Genomic DNA, 21,355 nt, shown 5'->3' with positions numbered 1-21,355 from the left:
CACTGTCCACTGCCTCTCTCAGCCCCACTCCCACACCCAAGGTCTGCACTCTCCCGCCTCCTGAAGTCTCAAGTTTTGCTACTCTCAGGGGCAAGCTCCTAGTGGTGCCAGTTAGCTGCCAAAAAGCCAGATTTTTCACCCCAGCTCGATCTAACTCTGGTGCGCAGTGGTATTGTGGGTGGGGTAGAGGAGGGCTGATCAGGTTGTGTTTTGATAGGAGTTATTCCCCCCCCCCCCCGCCTCATAGCATGGAAGTACCCAAATCCCACATATCTTCAATACTGCGCCCTATTGTGGGGTCCCTTCTTTCATCTGGATTTGGTTTTTTTGTCCTTTGGAGGTATGCTATATATAGGTTGGTGAGGAGAGTAAAGAGTTCTGCTTCTACTCTGCAGTCATCTTAACCCAGAAGTCCCTGGGCTATCTAAATAATAGCTCTCTCATTTGTATAGGACTTTAAGGTTTGCAAACACTTTACATATGGTCTCTCATTGATCTTCTCAAGAACTCTGTGCTTTTATTAATTCTATTTTTACAGAAGAGGAAACTGAGATTGAGAGTGACTTGTCCAAGGTCACACATCTAGCATCTGAGGCAGGAATTCAACTCTGGTAACCAACATTAACTGAAAGTGATCTCTTTTCCCTCAGATAGTCTAATGTTTTTAAAAAGAAATCCTTCTCTTTTCATTGCCTTTATCACAGGTTATCAAATACTTATTTATATGTCTATATCCTTCTTCCTCTGTATTCACTCTTAGATTATAAACTGCTTGAGGTTGGGTCAGAAACTGTTCTTTTTCATCTTTATATTGCTGGGACCTTGCACATTGCCTGGTACACAGTAGGTGTTTAATCAATAAGCACTGATTATGCCAGGTACCAAGGATACATCATCAAATAAATGGTAGAGTCAATAAATACTACTGGAATTCAGAAGAGGGAGAAACCACTGAGGGGCAGCTAGGGGTATAGTAGATAGATCCAATCACTACGCCGGTTATCAGGAAGATACATCTTCATGAGTTCAAATCTGCATCTAATACTTACTAGCTGTATGACCCTGGGCAAGTCACTTAACTCTGCTTGCCTAGTTTCTGCATCTGTAAATTGAGCTGAATAAGGAAATGACAAATCACTCTAGCATCTTTGTCAAGAAAACCCCAAATGAGGTTTCAAAGACTCAGATATGACTGAACGACAACACTGAGGCAACAATGATTTGGGAGGATTTCTTTTTTTCCCCCAATATAAAATGTCTTTATTAAATAAAGGTTTGCTTCCCCTAATACTTCAATGTAGTTATTTCTTTAAAAAAATTGAAAACTATTCAGGCAACAAGGTAGCACAGTAGATAGAGTGCCAAGCCTGAAGTCAGGAAGACCTAGGCTCAAATCTGACCTCAGTCACTTCCTAGCTGTGTGACCCTGGGCAAGTCACTTAACCCCAATTGCCTAAGATTCTAAGACAGAAGGTAAGGGTTAAAAAATATTTTTAAAAACTGAAAACTATTCAGAATTGCTTCTTTGCACCTACAAAATCAACAGAAAGTTCACATTAATTATAACTCTATTGAGGACTATAAAACCATTACAGTTTTAGATTTTTATTACATTAATTAATGCCATTAAAGTGAATGGAGCAATTCAGAAATAATAAATATTTATCTGTCTGTAGAAGGCTTCATGAATTTTAAACATGATAGTAAATTAAAGTAGTACATCTTCTGGCAAGCAATAGTTTGACATTTTTTTCCCCGCACAGAGGAGAACTGAGCGCAAGTCTTTGCTCTGCCATTTAGCAGCTAGACCGCAGTCTTGGGAAGATCACCTCACCTTCCACAGGGGCTCACCTTCCTTTTCTGTAAAATGTGGAGTTTGGGTTGGCCAGTCTGAATGGTCATTTGCAGATGTACATCCATGGGAAAAAAATAACTCGCCCTGAATTTTGAAGGATAAGTACATTTTTGATTCGATGTTATTCAACAAGCATTTCTTGAATGCCTGCTATTGTGCCAAGATAAAAATAAAACAATCCTCACCCTCAAAGAACTTCTCTTACATTAGAGGGAGAAGACATAAACATAAATATACATATATACACACACCGAACATTACTATTGTTGTTCAGTCATCTCAATCATGTCAACTCTTCCTGACTCCATTTGGAGTTTTCTTGGAAGAGGAGGTCTGGGAATGGCTTGTCATTTCCTTCTCCAGATCGTTTTACAAATGAAGAAACTGAGGATAGGTATGTAACTCACCTACGGTCAAACTCTTGGATTCTGGTCAACAGAGCCCTCTAGTGGTTGGACGGTGTTTATATTCCTGTAGCTTAAAAAAAAAAGTAGACAATTTTCCCTTAGGAGTGGCAGACAGGACAAGCAATTTCAAAAAAAAGGTGACAATTCTCTTTAAAAGGCAGATGCTTACTTAATCTCCTTCAAAGCCTTACTAAGGACAAGATAAATGAGGTGGCAAGTGTTCTACTATGTGCCAGGCACTTTACAAATATCAGAGTAGATCTTCACATCAGCCCTGTGAGGCTGTAAAATCCACATTTTACAGTTGGGGAAACTGAGGAACCAAGCTGTTTAGTGACTGTCACAGCCTGGGGTCACACAACTAGTAAGTATCTGAGGCTGGATTTGAACCTGGGTTTTCTTGGCTATCAGTCTAGTGTTCTATCCACCGTACCACCTAGCTGGTCAGTCCCAGTTTGGAAGGTCATATATCAGTGCTGGGATGGGGGTAGCAGGTAGGACTTTAGGGCATACGAACATAGCCATACAGGAAGCCTAAAGGACCTTAAAAGGAAGTGGCAAGGTTTGGTGGTCCTCATTGTCCTTGAGATGAATAGAGTTGTTAACATCTGTGTCATCCACACCATGGGAGTGGATGTCAGGCAGTGGAATAGAGTTCATATTAGGAGTCTGGAAGACCTGAATTCCAATCCAGCTAGAGATTCTTATTATGTGCCCTAGGGTAGTGATGGCATACCTATGGCTTGGGTGCCAAAGGAGGCATGCAAGAGTGCTCTCTGTGATCATGAGGCTGCCTCCCTCCCTATATAAATGAAGATTTTGAACCTTGGACTTCATCCCCCATAAGTCCCTTTGTGGTCACCAAAATGTTGAGATTAAAATTAATATGCAAAATACTAAATATTATATTTATGAATATTTTATTAACAATAAACTAACAGAGACCTAACCAAAAGGTTACTAACCGGATGGTTCCCAGGAACAAAAGAGAAAGAGGGAGGAGTTACAGCCAAATATAAAACAACCACGCAAACGTGGAGGCACAGGAGAGATTAAAGGGAATTTTGGGAAAACTAAGGGACTTATGGGTGATGAAGTCCAAGGTTCAAAATCTCCATTTATACACCTCTCCCCAGTTTGTTACTAGAAAGGTAGAGGGACTTAGGAGAAGATGCTTCCCTCCCTCTCTCCACCATGCCTGACAACATTTTTTCACATCCCCGTCCCTCTGCCCAGCAGCCAATGGGAGCGCACTGAGGGTAAGATGGGAGGCTCATAGGCAGCAGAGCTGGAGGGGAGCAGAGCACTCAGGCCACTCTCCTTCCCCTCTCCACCTTCGCTGAAGACATTTTTTACTTCACTCACCTCTCCCCCCAGCAGCCCAATGGGAATGTTTCTTCCCTCCTCTGTTTGGGATAAGGGGGTGCATACCTGGCATGTGGTCTGGGAGGTGGGGTGGGGGCAGGGCCTGGCACTCCATCTCTAAAAGGTATCACCATCACTGCCCTGGGGCAAGTTATTCAACCAATAAGGGTTGAGTTTCCTTAGGTGTAAAATGGAGATGGCATTTACCTCCTGGTGTCGCAAAGATCAACCAAGATGTCAATCCCTTGGTGAGCCTTTGGTTGTTTAGTCCTTTCAAACATGACTGACTCTTTGTAATCCAATTTGGGGTTTTCTTGGAAAAGATACCAGAGTACCTTTTCTTTCTCCTGCTCATTTTATAGATAAGGAAACTGAGGCCAACAAGGTAAAATTGTTTGCCCAGGGTCACACTGCTAATAAGTGTCTGAGGCCAGATTTGAACCCATGAAGATGAGTCTTCCTGACTCCAGGTCTGGCACTACATCCATTGAGCCATCTAGTTGCCTTAAAGGGCCATACACATGTCAGACAATTATGATACATGTCTTAGGTATGAGAGAGGCAAAGAAACATGTACAAAATTTGCATCTACTAGGTCAAGCAGAGGGTGCCATTAGAATCACAAGATCAGAGATTTTGCAATGGAAGGAACCTTAGAAGACATATGATCTTATCTTCTCATTTTATAGATGAGAAAACCAAGACCAAGAGAATAAGTGACTTCCTTAAGGGCACACAGATAGGAAGAGGTAGAACTGGGATTTGAACCTGGTTCCTCTGATTCTAAGTCCAGCAATCTTTCACAATTTTATACTCACAGTATATGCATATCTGTGATTATGTATATACATAAAGTGTTACCCATGAACAGTCATTGTGTTGAACAAATTTCTTAGAGCTTTCATAGTTATTTCATGTTTGCCTTTACATTGTTATTATTTAAATGGTTTATTTATTTAATTTATTATTTAATATTATTATTTAAATTCTTCTGGTACTGCTCATTTTATTCTTCATCAGATTAGAAAAGTCCTCAAAACTGTTTGTCTTTTAAAAAAAATATTGATGTTATAAATTGCCCTTCTGGTGGTGCTCACCTCAGTCTGTATCTTTTCATGGTTCTTTGAATTCTACCTTATTGGGGATAGCTAGATGGCTCAGTGGATTGAAAGCCAGGTCTGGAGACAGGAAATCCCTAGGCTCGAATCTGGCTTCAGCTGTATGACTTTGGCTGAGTCACTTAAGCCCCATTGTACGGTTTTACCACCCTAGTGCCTTGGAACTAATACACAGTATTGCATTTAAGATGGAAGGTTAGGGTTTAAGAAAAATCCTCTTTACTTACAGTATGCTAACAATTCTTTTATATTCATTTATCACAATTTGTTAGCCATTTCCCACCTAATGTGAATCTCATTTTCCAACTTTTTGACACCACAAAAAGAGCTGTAATTTTTGTGCATAGAGAACCTTTTCTTCGTTCTTTGATCTCTTTTGGATATAGGCTTAGTAGTGCTGTAGCAGGTCAAAGGGCATGCACTGTTTGTTAACTTTTTATGTATGATTCCAATTGCTTTCCAGAATGGTTGGACCCATTCACAGTTCTACTAATAGTGCATCATTTTCCCCATTTTCCCCAAAGCCCTGTCAACCCACATATAAGCATAGTTAGGTGATACAGGTAGAGAGAAAGCTGAATTTGGTGTTAGGAAAATCTGAGTTCTATTCCAGCCTCAGGCACTTTCTAGCTATGTGACCCTGAGCAAATCACTTCATCTTTTTTTGCCTCAATTTTTCATTTCCACCACTACTGACTGACTTAATGATTTAACCTAAAGACTCCAGGGCTTTGCCATCCATTCCACAACTAGTAACTTAGGACCACTGGGCCTTTCCATTTGCTCTGTAGGTGAAGTTCCTTTTACATGTTGCCTCCCCCAACTGGAGTCTGAGTTCTCTTAGAGCAGGGATAGTCTTTTTTTCTATTTGTTTTCCCAGGGCACAAGTAGAACAAGGGTTTTATAATTTGGTCTTCCGGGTCTAAATTCAGTTTTCTTTCTTTCTTTTTTTCATATTATACTGTCTCTATTTCCTAATTCTACCTCAAATCCTTTCCCCTGGCCCAAAGTAATCTCCTTTGCTTAAAATAATGACACTAATAGTTAGAAATGAATGAATGAGAAAAAAAGAAATTATATGCTTACTTTGTGTTGTCCATCACCATAGATGGAACGGATGGAATCTGAATGTAGATTGAAGCATACTAGTTTTCATTTTATTTCCTTCATGAGGTTTTCCTGTAGGCATGATATGTATCTTTTTACACAAAATGATAAGGAAATATGAATCCATAATGGTAAATGTATAACCTATATCAGAATTGCTTGCCATCTTGAGAAGAGAGGAGAAGGAGGGAGATAATTTGGATCACAAAATGCCAGAAAACAAATATTAAAATTTTTTCTCCATATAATTGGGGTAAAATACAATAAAATATTACTGGAGAATAAAAAAACAGATCTCCTCAAAAACCTAAGATCTTATAACAGTAAATGTAGTAGAACAATGATTTATGGTACATATTATTTTACTGTGAGAGGCTCAGCTGATAAAACTCAGGTTTAAATATCTGTGTCTAGGCTGTTTGATTCTGGTAAAGTCACTGAAGCTCTTGGTACCCCAAGGCAACACTCTAAGGCTAGAAATTGCGAAGCACATGCTCATCCAAACTGATAGAAGGAATTTTCTCCCTAGGAGTTCCCTCTCTGTTGAGGTACTACTTCCCCAGTAGAGGACACTGTTTTGGGGTCAACAGCTGGCTGGAGCTTGTACCTGGGGACATATCTATCCACTCACGTCCCTGAAGGCAAAGCCAGCCCAGAAAGTCACTAGATTGTTCAAAACCTGGCATAAACCACCATGATGAGTGGACATTTGTCTTACTTACAGATAGATTGCCTTTTGTGGGGAACAATGTGGACTGGTAGCCCTGCTGTGGCTGAAAGTATCAGGGTCACCTTTTAGCATCAATCCCTGCCCCTTCTTAAAAAAAATAGTAATATAGAGGAATATGCCACTAATGCCCTTAGGTGCAACTGTTTCCCTTTCTTCAGGGTTGTGTCAATTCCACTGGCTTAAAAAAATTCATTTCTTACCAATGAAATCACAGGTCTGGAAAAACACCAAAAAGCAATCTGTTTAAGATTTATTTGAGTGTTAGAAAAATTATAATCCATTCTTACTTTTATTTGAATCAAATATTGGCTAAGAAATTACTTGCATAGTTTGCTTTATTAAAAGGAGGAGGAAATTGACGATATCAACAAGCAAACCAACAAAAACCACATGATTATCTCAAAAGATGCTGAAAAAGCCTTTGACAAAATACAGCATCCATTCCTATTGAAAACACTAGAAAGTATAGGAATAGAAGGGCCTTTACTAAAAATAATAAACAGTATATATCTAAAACCATCAACAAGCATCATATGCAATGGGGATAAATTAGAAGCCTTCCCAATAAGATCAGGAGTGAAACAAGGATGCCCATTATCACCTCTATTATTTAACATTGTACTAGAAACACTAGCAGTAGCAATTAGAAAAGAAAAAGAAATTGAAGGTATCAAAATAGGCAATGAGGAGACTAAGCTATCACTCTTTGCAGATGATATGATGGTCTACTTAAAAAATCCTAGAGAATCAACTAAGAAGCTTGTAGAAATAATCAACAACTTTAGCAAAGTTGCAGGATACAAAATAAATGCACATAAATCATCAGCATTTCTATATATTTTCCTAACACATCATAGCAGCAAGAGGTAGAAAGAGAAACACCATTTAAAATCACCCTAGACAACATAAAATACTTAGGAATCTATCTACCAAAACAAACACAGGAGTTGTACGAACACAACTACAAAACACTTTCCAAACAATTAAAACTAGATCTAAACAATTGGAAAAACATTGATTGCTCATGGATAGGATGAGCTAACATAATAAAAATGACCATTCTACCCAAATGAATTTACCTATTTAGTGCCATACCTATCAAACTACCAAAAAACTTTTTTACCAAATTAGAAAAACCTATAACAAAGTTCATTTGGAACAACAAAAGATCAAGAATATCAAGGAAAATAATGAAAAAACTGAAGGAAGGTGGCCTAGCAGTACCAGATATTAAACTATACTATAAAGCAGCAGTGATCAAAAAGATATGGTATTGGCTAAGAGAAAGAAGGGAAGATCAGTGGAATAGACTTGGGGTGAGTGACATCAGCAAGACTGTCTATGAAAAACCCAAAGAGCCCAATTTTTGGGACAAAAATCCACTATTTGACAAAAACTGTTGGGAAAATTGGAAAACAATATGGGAGAGATTAGGCTTAGATCAATGTCTCACACACTACACCAAGATAAATTCAGAATGGGTGAATGACTTGAATAGAAAGAAGGAAACTATAAGAAAATTAGGTGAACATAGAATAGTAGACCTGTCAGATCTATGGGAAAGGAAAGATTTTAAAACCAAGCAAGAGTTAGAGAAAATTACAAAATGCAAAATAAATTATTTTGATTTTATTAAATTAAAAAGGTTTGTACAAACAAAAACAATGTAGTCAAAATCAGAAGGGAAACAACAAACTGGGAAAAAATCTTTATAACAAAAAACTCTGACAGAGGTCTAATTACTCAAATTTACAAGGAAGTAAATCAATTGTATAAAAAAATCAAGCCATTCCCCAATTGATAAATGGGCAAGGGGCATGAATAGGCAATTTTCATATAAAGAAATAAAAAGTATCAATAAGCACATGAGAAAGTGTTCTAAATCTCTAATAATTAGAGAAATGCAAATCAAAACAACTCTGAGGTACCACCTCACACCTAGCAGATTGGCTAAAATGATAGAAGGGGAGAGTAATGAATGTTGGAGGGGATGTGGCAAAATTGGGACATTATTGCATTGCTGATGGAGTTGTGAACTGATCTAACCATTCTGGATGGCAATTCAGAACTATGCTCAAAGAGCTCTAAAAGACTGCCTGCCCTTCAATCCAGCCATAGCATTGCTGGGTTTGTACCCCAAAGAGATCACAGATAAACAGACTTGTATGAAAATATTTATAGCTGTGCTTTTTGTAGTGGCAAAAAACTGGAAAACGAAGGGATGCCCTTCAATTGGGGAATGGCTAAACAAATTGTGGTATCTGCTGGTGATGGAATACTATTGTGGTCAAAGGAATAATAAATTGGAGGAGTTCCATGTGAACTGGAAAGACCTCCAGGAATTGATGCAGAGCGAAAGGAGCAGAGCCAGAAGAACATTGTACACAGAGACTGATACACTGTGGTAAAATCGAATGTAATGGGCTTCTGTACTAGCAGCAATGCAATGACCCAGGACAATTCTGAGGGATTTAGGGAAAGGAACACTACCCACATTCAGAAGAAGAACTGCAGGAGTAGAAACACAGAAGAAAAACAACCACTTGAACACATGGGTGGATGTGGACATGGTTGGGGATGTAGACACTAAATGACCATAACAATGCAACTATCAATAATATCTAAATAAGTCCTGATTGATCATACATGTTAAAACCAGTGGAAATGCGCATTGGATATGGGGAGGGTGAAGGGGGGCAAAGGGGAAAGTAAAAACAAGAATCATGTAACCATGGAAATTTTTCCTAAAAAAAAAAATATTAAACACCAAATAAATAAACAAACAAATAAGCAAATAAATAAATGAATGAATAAATAAATAAAAGGAGGAGGAGGAGGGACAGCTAGGTGACTCAGTAGATAGCCAGGACTGAAGACCAGAGGTCCTGGGTTCAAATCTGATCTCAGATATTTCCTATCAGTGTGATCCTAGGCAAGTCACTTAACTCTAGTTGCTTAGCCCTTACTGCTCTCTGCCTTAGAAACAATAGATAGATTCTAAGACAGAATGTAAGAGTTTTAAAAAAAATTAGAAGGAGCAAAACAATTATTTTGTTAAAAGGGTGACAATAGGTAAAGACGCTACCCACATTCAGAGGAAGGACTGCAGAAGAGGAAACATATAAGAAAAACAACTGCTTGAACGCATGGGTCAGGGTGGACATGACTGAGGGTGTAGACTCGAAACTACCACACCAATGCAACTACCAACAATTTGGAAATTGGTCTTGTTCAAGGACACATGACAAAACTAGTGGAAACGCGCATCGGCCAAGGGTGTGGGGGGGGCGCGGGGGGGGTTGAAGGGGAAAGGGGAGCATGAATCATGTAACCATGTTAAAAATGAATATTAATAAATGTTAAAAAAAAAAAAGGGTGACAATGCTACATAAAGGCTGGAAACTATTGCCATATACTATTTTACTTTGACCACAGTAGCTAAATGAATTGCAGCTAGGTTATACAGTGAATATAGTATGAGGCTTAGAAAACAGAAGATCAGAATTGAAATTCAGCAGAATTGAAATTCAGGCTTGGACACCTATTAGCTATACGACCCTGGGGAAAAGCTACCTGCCTCAGTTTCCTCAACTGTAAAATGGGGATAATAATGACACCTATCTCCCAGGGTTGTTGTGAGGATTAAAGAGATAATATTTGTAAAGCTCTTAGAGCAGTGTCTGACACATAGTACACCCTTAAGAAATGCTCATTTTCCTTCTTTATTTCCTTCTTCTATGGAAATGATTATAAGGGTTCAAGAGCAAAACCAGGACAATTTCATATAATAGCACACATATAAAAAAAATCAGAGTTTTAGGACTAGATGGGTCCTTATAAGCCATCTAATCTGATCTCCTTGTTTTAGTGAAAAGGAAATTTGAGACCTGGCAAGACACACCTCAGTGCCAAAAGTAATTAACTCATACCACACCTACTTGTAAAAGCAAAGGAATAAAAACCTGAATATACTGTGGAGAGACTAAAATGCAGATGGATATTGTTTGGAATATGGTTTACATCCTGGACCTCATCCTTATGTGACCATAAGCAAGCCACTTAACCTCTGAACTTCAAGTTCCCCTCTTGTAAAAGATGTTGGACAAAATGACCTCCTAGATCTTTCTTGCCAGTAGGTGAGTAACAATCAGCAAATCATTTAGACTTTCTGGGATGAAGTTTCCTTATTTGTAAAATGAAGGTGTGGAACTCACTGATCTCAAAGGTCCCTTTCAAATTTAAAGTTATGATGCTATGATTTAGAGATGGGAGGATTGTTTAGAAATAGACTTTAGCTCCCTATAATGAAAAACTATCCAACAATTGGAGCTCTTTCTATTTAAAGGTGGAAGAAAAGGCTGCCTCTGTAGATCATAAGTGGGTACTGCTCACTATGGGCCTTCAAATAAAAGTAGAATGATCATTTGTTGGGAATGTTGTAGAGATAATCCTTGAATGGGTTGAACTGGTTCCTTTCCAACTTGAGATTCTGTGATTTTCTGTTAAGATTTGGAGGATGAAAGAATAAGATCAGAGATGGAAAAGAAGGATAACAGATTATTTGGAATGTTCTTGAAAACTAAGATAATGCTTGTACTACCTACATCACAGAGTTATTGTGTTATTACCTTATGATTTTCCTTTTTGGTTTGGTCTATCCTGTTTTTGAGCTATTTAATTTTTGTTTCCAATTTGCTTACCATTTCATTTGATTTTGGGGCATCTTTCTCCAATTGGGAGTTTCTGTCTTTTAACCCGTTAATTTCCTTTTGAGCTATTTCCCACTTCTCTCACCAAATCTCTTCCATCTTTCTCATGATCTCAGATTTGAACTCTTCAAGAGCTTGTGACCAATTTTTATTTTTTTGGGAAGGTTTGGATGTGATTACTTGTTTGTTCTTCTCTGCTGTTTACTCTGTTGTCTGGATTTTTTCTGTGTAAAAGTTGTTGAGTGTTACAGATTTCTTCTTGATTTTTCTCTTTTAGGGTTGTTGTTCCTGGTTTGCCATTATTATTATTTCTTTCTCAGTCAGAAGTCTGGGTAAGGCAGACAGGCTTGCTGCCTATGGAGCTGTGGAGTAGTTTTCACCTGAGTCACTGTGCCATGCGCCCTCTCAGCTTTATCCTCACAGCCAGGGTCTTTCTGCACTCTTTAGGCTCCTGAGGTCACAGGTCTAATTGTTCTCAGGGTCAAGCCTCCTGGTGGTCCCCTTGCTTGTTCTTCTGCTCCTTTAGCAGTCTCAGGGCACTGCTTCCACAGTCATGCACCCCTCTGCTCTGGGCCCCCACCCAAGGTCCATGCCTTTGCTCAGGATCCATGTCTGCACCTGTGTCTGCACCTGTGCTCAAAGTCCGGTTCTTTAGCCTCTTGGGGTCTTAAGTCTTGCTGCTCTCAGGAGCAGGTCGTGGTGATCCCAGGTAGCTGCCAAGGAATTAATGAGTGCCCCAAACTTGCTCTAACTCTTGTGCGCTGGCTTTGGCACTGTAGGTGGTGTGGGGTGGGGGAGGAGGTTGCTCAGCTGGCGTTTTAGTGAGAGCTGTTTCACCCCCTTATAGCATGGAAATGCCCCAATTCTACGTACCTTCAATGCTGCACCCTGTTGTGGGATCCCTTCGTTGGTCTGGATTTATTTTTATGTCCTCTTGAGGAGTTCTATATGTGTGGGTTAGGAGAGGTTAAGCAGCTGCTTTTTACTCTGCCGCCATCTTAACCCAAAAGATCACAGTGTTATTGTGAAGGAAGTTGAATGTGAATATGAGCTACTGTTGTTTTTTTTTTTTAATTGAAAAATTTTATTTAATTAATTGATTTAGAACATTTTTCCATGGTTACATGATTCATGTTATTTCCCTTCCCCCCCTCCCATAGTCAAAGAGCAATTCCTCTGGGTTTTACATGTGTCATCAAGATCTATTTCCATATTATTAATATTTGCATTAGGGTGATTGCTTAGAGTCTATATTCCCAATCATGTCCCCCTCGACTCATGTGATCAAGCAGTTGTTTTTTATGAGCTACTGTTTAATATACACTCTGGAATAGAGAGTGAGGATGGTGACTTTGTGTAGTTCTGCCTGACTTAAATGCAATTGTGTACAAGTTGGAAAATATCATCAGTGACATCATTTTGGTCCTCTTTAAGTACAAAAAACAACCACCACCACCATTCTGTGTGATTGAAGGGGTTCTACATAAGGGGCTGCATTATCCTTTAGCTGTGTGCCCTCAGAGAAGTTGCTTAAACCATGCTCTCAGAATTTAAAAAAATCTGTATTTAAAATGAGAGCCTTAGGGAACAATGCTGGGAGTCAGTCAATCAATGAGCACTTGCTAAACATCAATTATAATAATAATGGCCAGAAACTATATCATGCTTTAAGGTTTACAGAGTGTTTTACATATATTATCTTACATCAATACTATGTGATATGCTCTGGAGATAAAAAAGAGAGATATAAACAATCCTTGCTGTTAAGAAGCTCACAGTCAACAGGGGAAAATATGAAATAATTAGGTACATATACAATACATGGAGAGTTTGTTGTTCAGTTGTTTCATTTGCATACAACTCTTCGTGACCCTTTTTGGATTTTACTGGAGAGGTTTGCCATTTCCTTCACCAGCTCATTTTATAGATGAAGAAACTAAGGTAAATAGGGTTAAGTGACATTCCTAGGGTCATATTGCTAATAAGTGTCTAAGGTCATAGAAACTGCAAAATGGCCTGTGGCAAAAAAAAAATGGCAGAATGGTGGAAGTACTGCAAGCAGCATGAGGCAATGAACAGTAGATCCAGAAGAAGCACTACCTGCTACCAAACAGCCTAAGACAACAAAGAAGGCAGAGAAGAGGAGCAGCACAACACAGGAGACAACACAGAAACCAAAAGCAGGGGGAGCAGAATCCAGTTGGAAAAAACTGCTTCAAATCTTCCCACAAGTCGTCAGCCTGTATATTCCATAAAAGTGCACAGTGAGGGACCCAAAGACCCCCAAACATCAGAGAAGGCTATATTGCATGCTGGAAAGCATTACTTCTAGCCCACAAGTTGAGAAGAAGAACCTCAACAGAGAGATAAGCTAACAGGGTGGGGGGTAAGGATAATAACTAGAAAAATGAGCAAAAAAAACAACAAAAAGCCTAGCCTTAGAAAGTTATTTTAGTGACAGGGAAGATCAAAATACAAACTTGGAAGAAGACAACAATGTCACAAAGACATACGAAGCCTCAAAGGAAAGTGAAAAAGAATGTCAGGACTCAAAAGACCTCTTGGAGGAACTTGAAAAGAAGTTTAAAAAATCAAGTAATAAAAGAAATGACAGAAAAATTCAACAACTTAGAAACTAGAAAGGGACAAATAGAAATGGAGGCCCCAAAATAAAACACTGAAGAAACAACTCCCTAAAGACTATAATGGGCCAAATGGAATGTGAGGCCAAAAAAACTTATTGAAGTATTTAAGATCAGATTTGAATTGGAAAGAGGAGGATTCTGCCAGGGTGGGGTGGGAGGTGGGAGGTGGGAGTAGAATGGGGAGGAATGAGTTCTATTTTGAACATGTTAGTTTAATGCCTATGAGATGTCTAGTTCAAAGTGTCCAAAAGGACACCTTGGGACTAGAAGTCAAAAGAGAGATTAGGACAGGAAATATTCTGATAGTTAAATCCATGGGAGGTAACCAAGTGAGAAAATAGAGTGAGAAAAGAGACTAGGACCCAGGGCAGAATCATGGGAGACACACAAAGTAATGTGGAATACCTTTAGATAAAGATCTGGCAAAAGAGACTGAAAAATGGGCAGCAGAGAGGTAGGAGGACCAGGGGAGAGCGGTATCATGAAAACCCAGAGAAGAGAGAACATCCCAGAGAAGCTGGGAATCAAAGGCATCAACTGTGGCAAAGAGATCAAGAAAGATAAGGACTGAAAGAAGGCCATTATCTTGGAATTAAGAAATCACTAGTAACTTTGGAAGAAGCAATTTCAGTTAAACGATGGGACTAGAAACCAGCCTACCAAGAGTTTAGGAGATGAAGAGATGGGCAAGTGTAGATGTATTTTCCAAAGAGTTTAGCTGAGAAGGAGAGGAGAGATATAGGATGATAGCTAGTGGGGATAAAAGTAAGGTTGGGTTTTTTTTAAAGTATTGAGGGACCTAGAAATGTTTTGTAGGCAGAAGAGAAGGAAGGAATCAGTAGATTAGGAGTAACTGGAGATTGGGGGATAATTGTGGGAGCCAATCTGTTGAAGGAGATGGAAGATGAGATCAAGGCTCCATGTGGAAGAATTAGCTTTGGCAAGAAGAATGGTGGGTTCTTTATTTGAGACAGTGAGCAAAATGTTGAAATAGTGATCAAAGATTTCAAAGGGACATAAGATGAGAAGAGGGAGAGAAGTGTTATGAAAAGGGGGGTTAAGGTCCTATTATTTATTAATTCAGAGAAGCACTGTTGTTTAGTCAAGATATGGAAGACAGAGGTTTGCTTCCTGCAACAGCCTGGTAAGCTTCACTGAAGAGTGATGGAATTCTAAGACAGACTTAGTCCCTTAGTAACAGCTCCAAGGAGTCTGTTGGCTTAGAAGTAAATAGGAAGTTGGTCTTGATTTCCTGGGACCTTAACAATATTTATAGATCTAGCACAAGCTTGATCTAGATGTAATTAGATCAGCTAAGCTAGTTTCCATGATCTGACTACGATAATATATAAAATGATGATGTCTTCTCTAAGGTAAGCTATCAGCTCTTAATAAAACTAACCGAGGCTTGAAGTTTAACTGGGTTTATTCAGGTTGATTGACAGAAAGGTAAACTGGGAGATGGGAGAGAGGGAAGTAGGTGAACTCTATTTAGTTTTAACCTTGTAATAAGTATAATAAGTTATGCTAATGTCTAAATAGAAAGTTGGCCTAGGTGCTGAGTCCAGGGGACTTTGAGAGTCTCCCCTGGTTCAGAGGCTGTTGTTGATTCTTGAAGGTTTATGAGATTATCTTATTTAATAACTAAGGCTCAGTGGCCTTATCAATACTAAGATGATTGTTACAGCTAGCAATGTAGTTAAATGTAGTTTAAACCCTGCCTGCCTGCCTATACCAATCTCCCTCCTCCTGGAGTCCAAACAACAGACAACCTCCTGCCTCCCAACCCAAAGAAGAAGTGGGGTTGAGGGGTTTGTGCACCCAATTTATGCTCCTTTCCCAACTGCCAGACTGGCACGTGCCCAGGGCTGCCTTGCCAGATTCTATGTTCTAAAGGGGAAAACTGCTTTTTTGCACCTACAGAAAATGGCTGACCATTTCTATACATTACAGAAGATAAAGCTCTTAGTGAATGACCTCATTTATTTTGGTGAAGACCTTAGCTGAAAGGGTGGGTGACAGTGGAGGTATGAGAGGCGTATAGAGAGGAGAAAATTGAGGGGTCTCTCAGGTTCTCTCTTGTGCTCTCTCTTTTCTTCTCCCTCTATAATACTTCACTTGCTGATTCATTAGCTCCTGTGGATTTAATTACCTTCTCTATGTTAATGATTCTCACATGTACCTTTCCTGTCCTAACCTCTCAGTTAATCTTCAATCACCCATCTTCAGGATGTCCAATAGACATCTAAAATGGAACTCATTATCTTTCCCCTTAAAGTGTCCCACCATCCTACCTTCCCTCTTACTATAGGGGGCTCAGGATTACACATAGGAGTCATCCTGGACTCCTCACTATCTCTCACCTTCCTATATCCAAACTATTGCCACGGTCCATGAAATCAGCTTTGCAACATTTCTCACTCTCCTTTCTCCCTTTCTCTCCTCTGACACTGCCACCACCATGGTGGAGAGGCCCTCAGCACCTCATGCCTTGATTATTACCATAGACTGCTGGTGGGTCTGCCTTTCTTAAGTCTCATCACTCCAATACATTCTCCAATCAGCCATAAAGTGATTTTCCTGAAGCGCAGGTCTGAACATGTCACCCCCTAATCGATAAACTCCAGAGGCTTCAGACTGCCTCCTGGATCAAATATAAAATGATAAAAGATTATGAGTAGATAAAAGAATTTCAGAGCTCTTGAAACTGAAAATGGAATATTTGTGAGTAAATCCCTACATATATTTGAACAGCTAGGTGACCTGGAATCAGGAAGATTCATCTCCCTGAGTTCAAGTCTGGCTTGACTCTTACTAGCTATGTGATCCTAGGTAAGTCCCTTAACCCTATTGGCCTCAGTTTCTTCATCTGTAAAATGAGCCAGAGAAGGAAATGACAAACCACTTTAGTATCTTTGCCAAGAAAACTCCAAATGGGATCACAGAGTTGGACACGACTAGAATAACTAAACAACAACAGAATGGAGGAATAGATATCGAGATTTGGGTAGATTGGGGAATTGGGAAGTTGGGATATTTGAGTTCTAATGATACGTATTTTGAAGACTTCCCAGTATGAGAGCAAGAGTAGAGAGAGCACGTGATACTGACCTTGACTTCATTATAAAAAGGAGAGAGAATGTTCTAGGGGTTAGTAGATAATGGCCACCAATATTTGAATTGGGTGATGAATTTGGATATTGTGAATCTCCAAGGAGGAGTGGTTAATGATTAGTGAAAAAGACAAGGGTTGAGAGGGAGGCGTATGAAAGTGGAAAAAGGAAGCAAAGAGTATTATGTCTCCTCCATTAGAATAACTGAGTTGGGATGTATTCGAAAAAAGCTACCAGTACTGAAAAAATGGCCAAGCATGCAGGGTCATCTGGAGGAAGCTTCTCTTGCAATCATGCAAAACAGAATAAATAAATGATACAGAAGTAGAAGTTTTGACTGCACTGGTCATGACGATATAAAAGAAGAAAAGGAATGGCTACAGAAGCATGAAACTAAGAGGGACTAGAAAGGTGCCATGGTACTTTAGGTATTGAAATTAATTTTTTATTTAAATTGTTACTAAATTTAGCTAATTGTATTGTTGGTCAGTGTTGAACTGTGAATAAGCCATTTAATTTTGGGGAAAAAACAGTTGGGAGATATGCATAGCGATGCCTACTAGCTGAAAAACTGGGCACTTCTTTATTTTAATGTTAGTGTATCGGGAAATGTTCACATCACTTCACCCCATAAAGCTGTGCATAGTAATGTATATTGTTTTGGGTTAGGGTCATGTAGACTAGGGAGACATTTCTCTGGTCTTGGAGGAATCTGTTGAATCTGCAGGAGCCAGCAACCATATCAGCAACTTGGAGGAGACTGCACAGCCAAAATTTACCCATTAGGCACCCTTCGGGTGGTAGCCAAGGCTAAGGTCCAAGGGTAAGTCAGCAGCTCTCTGGCTTAGGCAATTACATCAACTCCTTCAGGCCATGGATATGTCTGTCACTGAGGTGTCTGACTGGCTATTAAGTGACCCACCTAATGTTTTAGGGCTAGACATGAAATGATAGCCCTATAGCCTGAAGCAATAAAAGTGTGTCTTAAAGAACCCAGCTGGCAGAGCTTGTCCTATGATCCTTGACTGCTACCCTGCTGCGCCAGCTGATGCCTCTGTCTCTTTGTCCCTTCCTCACCTTCCAGATTCAGGGATTAAGAGGTGGCTCTGACAGCTGGCTCTAAAAAAAAGACCTGAGGCTGTCATAGACCTAAACTCTGCCCTTCCAACACACTCATGCCCTATCATTGGGCACAGAAATGAAATGGCCCCTCTCTACCTCTTCCCACCCCAATTCCCCTAGCTGCCCTTTTGTGATTTCTTATATCCCTCAAGTTCTGCCCTTGATATTCAGTTTAACATGATTCTATTTTTTAAATTAAATTTACTTTTTTCTACTAAGGAAATCCATTTTCTCTCCTTTCTACCTCCTTCCCTCATTGGAAAAAGAAAATCCTTGTAACAATTCACATAATTAAACAAAATGAATGTCCACATTGGCCATGTCCAAAAATGTCCATCACCTTTCTTGTCAGCTTAGGTGAACTCTCAATGTAATTCTTGCTAGACTCCACACTTAAACTAAGGACAGGCCTGAGGCTGCTCCTCTTGCTCCATTAGGCAGTTAGTTGCTCGTTATTGCTTCCCCCCCCACCCCAATTCATCCTCATTGTATAATGGAAGTGGGCGGCTAGGTGGTGCAGTGGATAGAGAATTGGGGAACCATTTTCCCGAGTCCAAATTTGGCCTCAGACACTGACTTCTCAAAATTTATATCTAATATTCTAAGTATTATATTTAAGAAGATTTATTAATAACTAACATAAAAAGCAAGATAAAAAGCCACCTTTCTCACAGAAGGAAAAAAGAGGAAGAGGAAGTGCTTACAGCAAACTATACAAACTGTGATCACCCAAAGTGGTGGAGAGATTAAAAAGGAATTCTGGGAAATACTTAGGAATTCTGAGGTACATAGTACAAAGGTAGACAATCTCCACTTCTACACTTGTGACCCTAGTCAAGTAACTTAACACTGTTTGCCACAGTTTCCTCATCTGTAAAATGAGCTGGAGAAGGAAATGGAAAACCACTCTAGTATCTTTGCCAAGACAATCCCAAATGGGGTCATAAAGAGTCGGATATGAATAAAACAAATGAACAATATCAAAGTGTAATGGAAATATCATAGGATCTGGATTCAAATTCCAGCTCTGTTGCTTTCTACCTTTGTGACTTTGAACAAATCCTATCATCTCTCTGACCTCAGTTGAGGGAATTGAACCAAATGGCTTCTGAGATTCCTTCTAGGTCTAAATCCTATGAATATTTGAATCACAGTTGTGCTTGTTTTCTCCAGTCTCCTCCACTACTGTCCACCAGGACTCACTCTTAGTCCCATACTAATCCTAGTCTCCTCCTTGTAACACTTCCTATCCTCCCTACCTCTCTTTTCCAGATGGGAAGTGGAAATAGAGAAACTTACAGTTGGTAAATTTTAAGAAAATGGTCTCCAAGCAATGAAATAATTCAATTGGAATATTTAAAGAGCCACTTTAGGTTTTCTATTTAGCACTAAAAAGCAAGGAAAGTTTAACTGTCATTCCTTCATCCAATGGCCAGGCCTTACATATCTGAAAATGATTCACAAATATTAATCTAAATACTTGGCAAATGCCAGCTCAGAGCTTGTCCCTGCTCACTCTCTTGTCCTCTTCTCATTATAAAGGTCCCCTTAGCCGATCTTTCCCTTTCCAAAAGTAGTTCCAGGCTTCAGTTTCAGAAGCTCTCTATCCACTGAGCCACCTAGCTGTCTCCTGTTTCCTTTTATTTTAAGTGAAGAGATTGGACACGATGATCTCTAAGGTTTCTTCTAGCTCCAAATCTCTGGATCTTAGGTGAAACAGTCATGGGGTCACATAGACTGAGACCCAAAGTGACCAGAGAAGTCATCATGCTCTTATTTTACAAATGAGGAAACCAAAACAGAAAGGTTGTTTTATGGTAAAGATGCTACCCACATTCAGAGGAAGGACTGCAGGAGAGGAAACATATAAGATAAACAATTGCTTGAATGCATGGGCTGAGGCGGACATGAATGGGAAATAGACCCTGAACAAGGACACATGTTACAACCAGTGGAAATGTGCGTTGGCCATGGGTGGGGGGAGAGCGGGGGGGGGGGGGTGAAGGGGAAAGTAGGGGCATAAAGTATGTAAACAGATTAAAAACGAATATTAATAAATGTCTAATAAAAAAAAGAAAAAGAAAAAAAAAAAAAGAAAAAAAAACCAGAAAGGTTGACTGACTTGCTCAGGATCAGCTAGCTGGTAAGTGATTGAAATAGAATGTGAAGCCAGGTCTTCCAGGATCTCAAGTCCAGTGCCCTACCTAGGCAACCAAGCTGCCCCTCCAAACTTGCCCCTTTGATCCTTCCTTGTCTTCTGTCCCCGGACCAACTCAAAGGAGAAAGAGCTGATTCTCACAACTGGTCTGGAAGCGCCGTGCCCTACCTCCTGGCCATGGAGCTGGCAGGTTCCTAGTTAGCAAGAAATAAGGGACCTTCCCTGAAAGTGTCCTCCCAGTGGGTCCAGATTTTAACCTTATGCCCATCTCCCAGGTTATAGGAAAGAAAACTCCAGAGAAGGTGTAGATCCTTCCATCTCAGCAGACTTTCCCTTTCAACGCCCACCTGAGAAAAGCCTAGCCCTGAACTCCCTCTGACCAGGGAAGCTAAGCTTCTGGAGAAAGCCCGGTGCCCCACCACTCACCCTCTGAGGCCTGAATGACCAGGAGGACCCCAGCAGCCAGGAGAGCTGCTCCTGTGAGCCCCATTGCCTCTCCCCTCCAGCCTCCTCCTGGGAGCCGGCTTTCAGGAAGCGAGACGCTCCAGGTGTGCCCAAGTCCAGAGGGTGGATGGGGAGATAAATGAGTTGAGCCCCACCCCCAGAAGTACTAAATGTCATACATTTCTCATATTTCTTTTTCTGGGTGAGGTTGTGTTGGACCATTGGCTCGATTGGGTTTTTGCCAGTCTGAGTAGATGAATAAAGACTGCTTCCTTCTAGTTACCTTCTGAGGGATTTGGATAAGGAGTCAAAATGGAATTAAAGGAGTGGGAGGACATGGGTTCATAGTCTGCTCTGCTACTTCCTACTCATGTGACTTTGGTCAAATCATTTAACCTCTCTCTGGGATTTGATATTCAAAAATATTACTGGGACAGCTAGGCGGCTTAGTGGATAGAATGCCAGGTCTGAGAACCTAGATTCAAATCTGGTCTCAGATACTTCTTATCTATGTGACCCTGGGCAAGTCACTTAACTCCAAATGCCTAGCCCTTATTGCTCTTCTGCCTAGGAACCAATACT

At 40.0% G+C, this 21,355-nt stretch overlaps 1 protein-coding gene across 1 annotated transcript in view; it reads right to left on the bottom strand.

Annotated features, from left to right (window-relative positions):
* CCL28 (C-C motif chemokine ligand 28) overlaps window positions 1-20,864 on the bottom strand; it is a 32,055-nt gene extending 11,191 nt beyond the window's left edge. Inside the window, exon 1 of the mRNA XM_044657757.1 lies at window positions 20,756-20,864. Within this exon, the coding sequence (XP_044513692.1) occupies window positions 20,756-20,819 (64 nt within the window). The 5' untranslated portion in view covers window positions 20,820-20,864. The remainder of the gene's footprint in view (window positions 1-20,755) is intronic.
* Between the last annotated feature and the right edge of the window lie 491 nt (window positions 20,865-21,355).

This window comes from Gracilinanus agilis, chromosome 1 (genome assembly GCF_016433145.1).
Source record: "Gracilinanus agilis isolate LMUSP501 chromosome 1, AgileGrace, whole genome shotgun sequence".
In the NCBI taxonomy this organism is placed as follows: domain Eukaryota; kingdom Metazoa; phylum Chordata; class Mammalia; order Didelphimorphia; family Didelphidae; genus Gracilinanus; species Gracilinanus agilis.
This window is presented reverse-complemented; position numbering and strand designations above follow the sequence as displayed.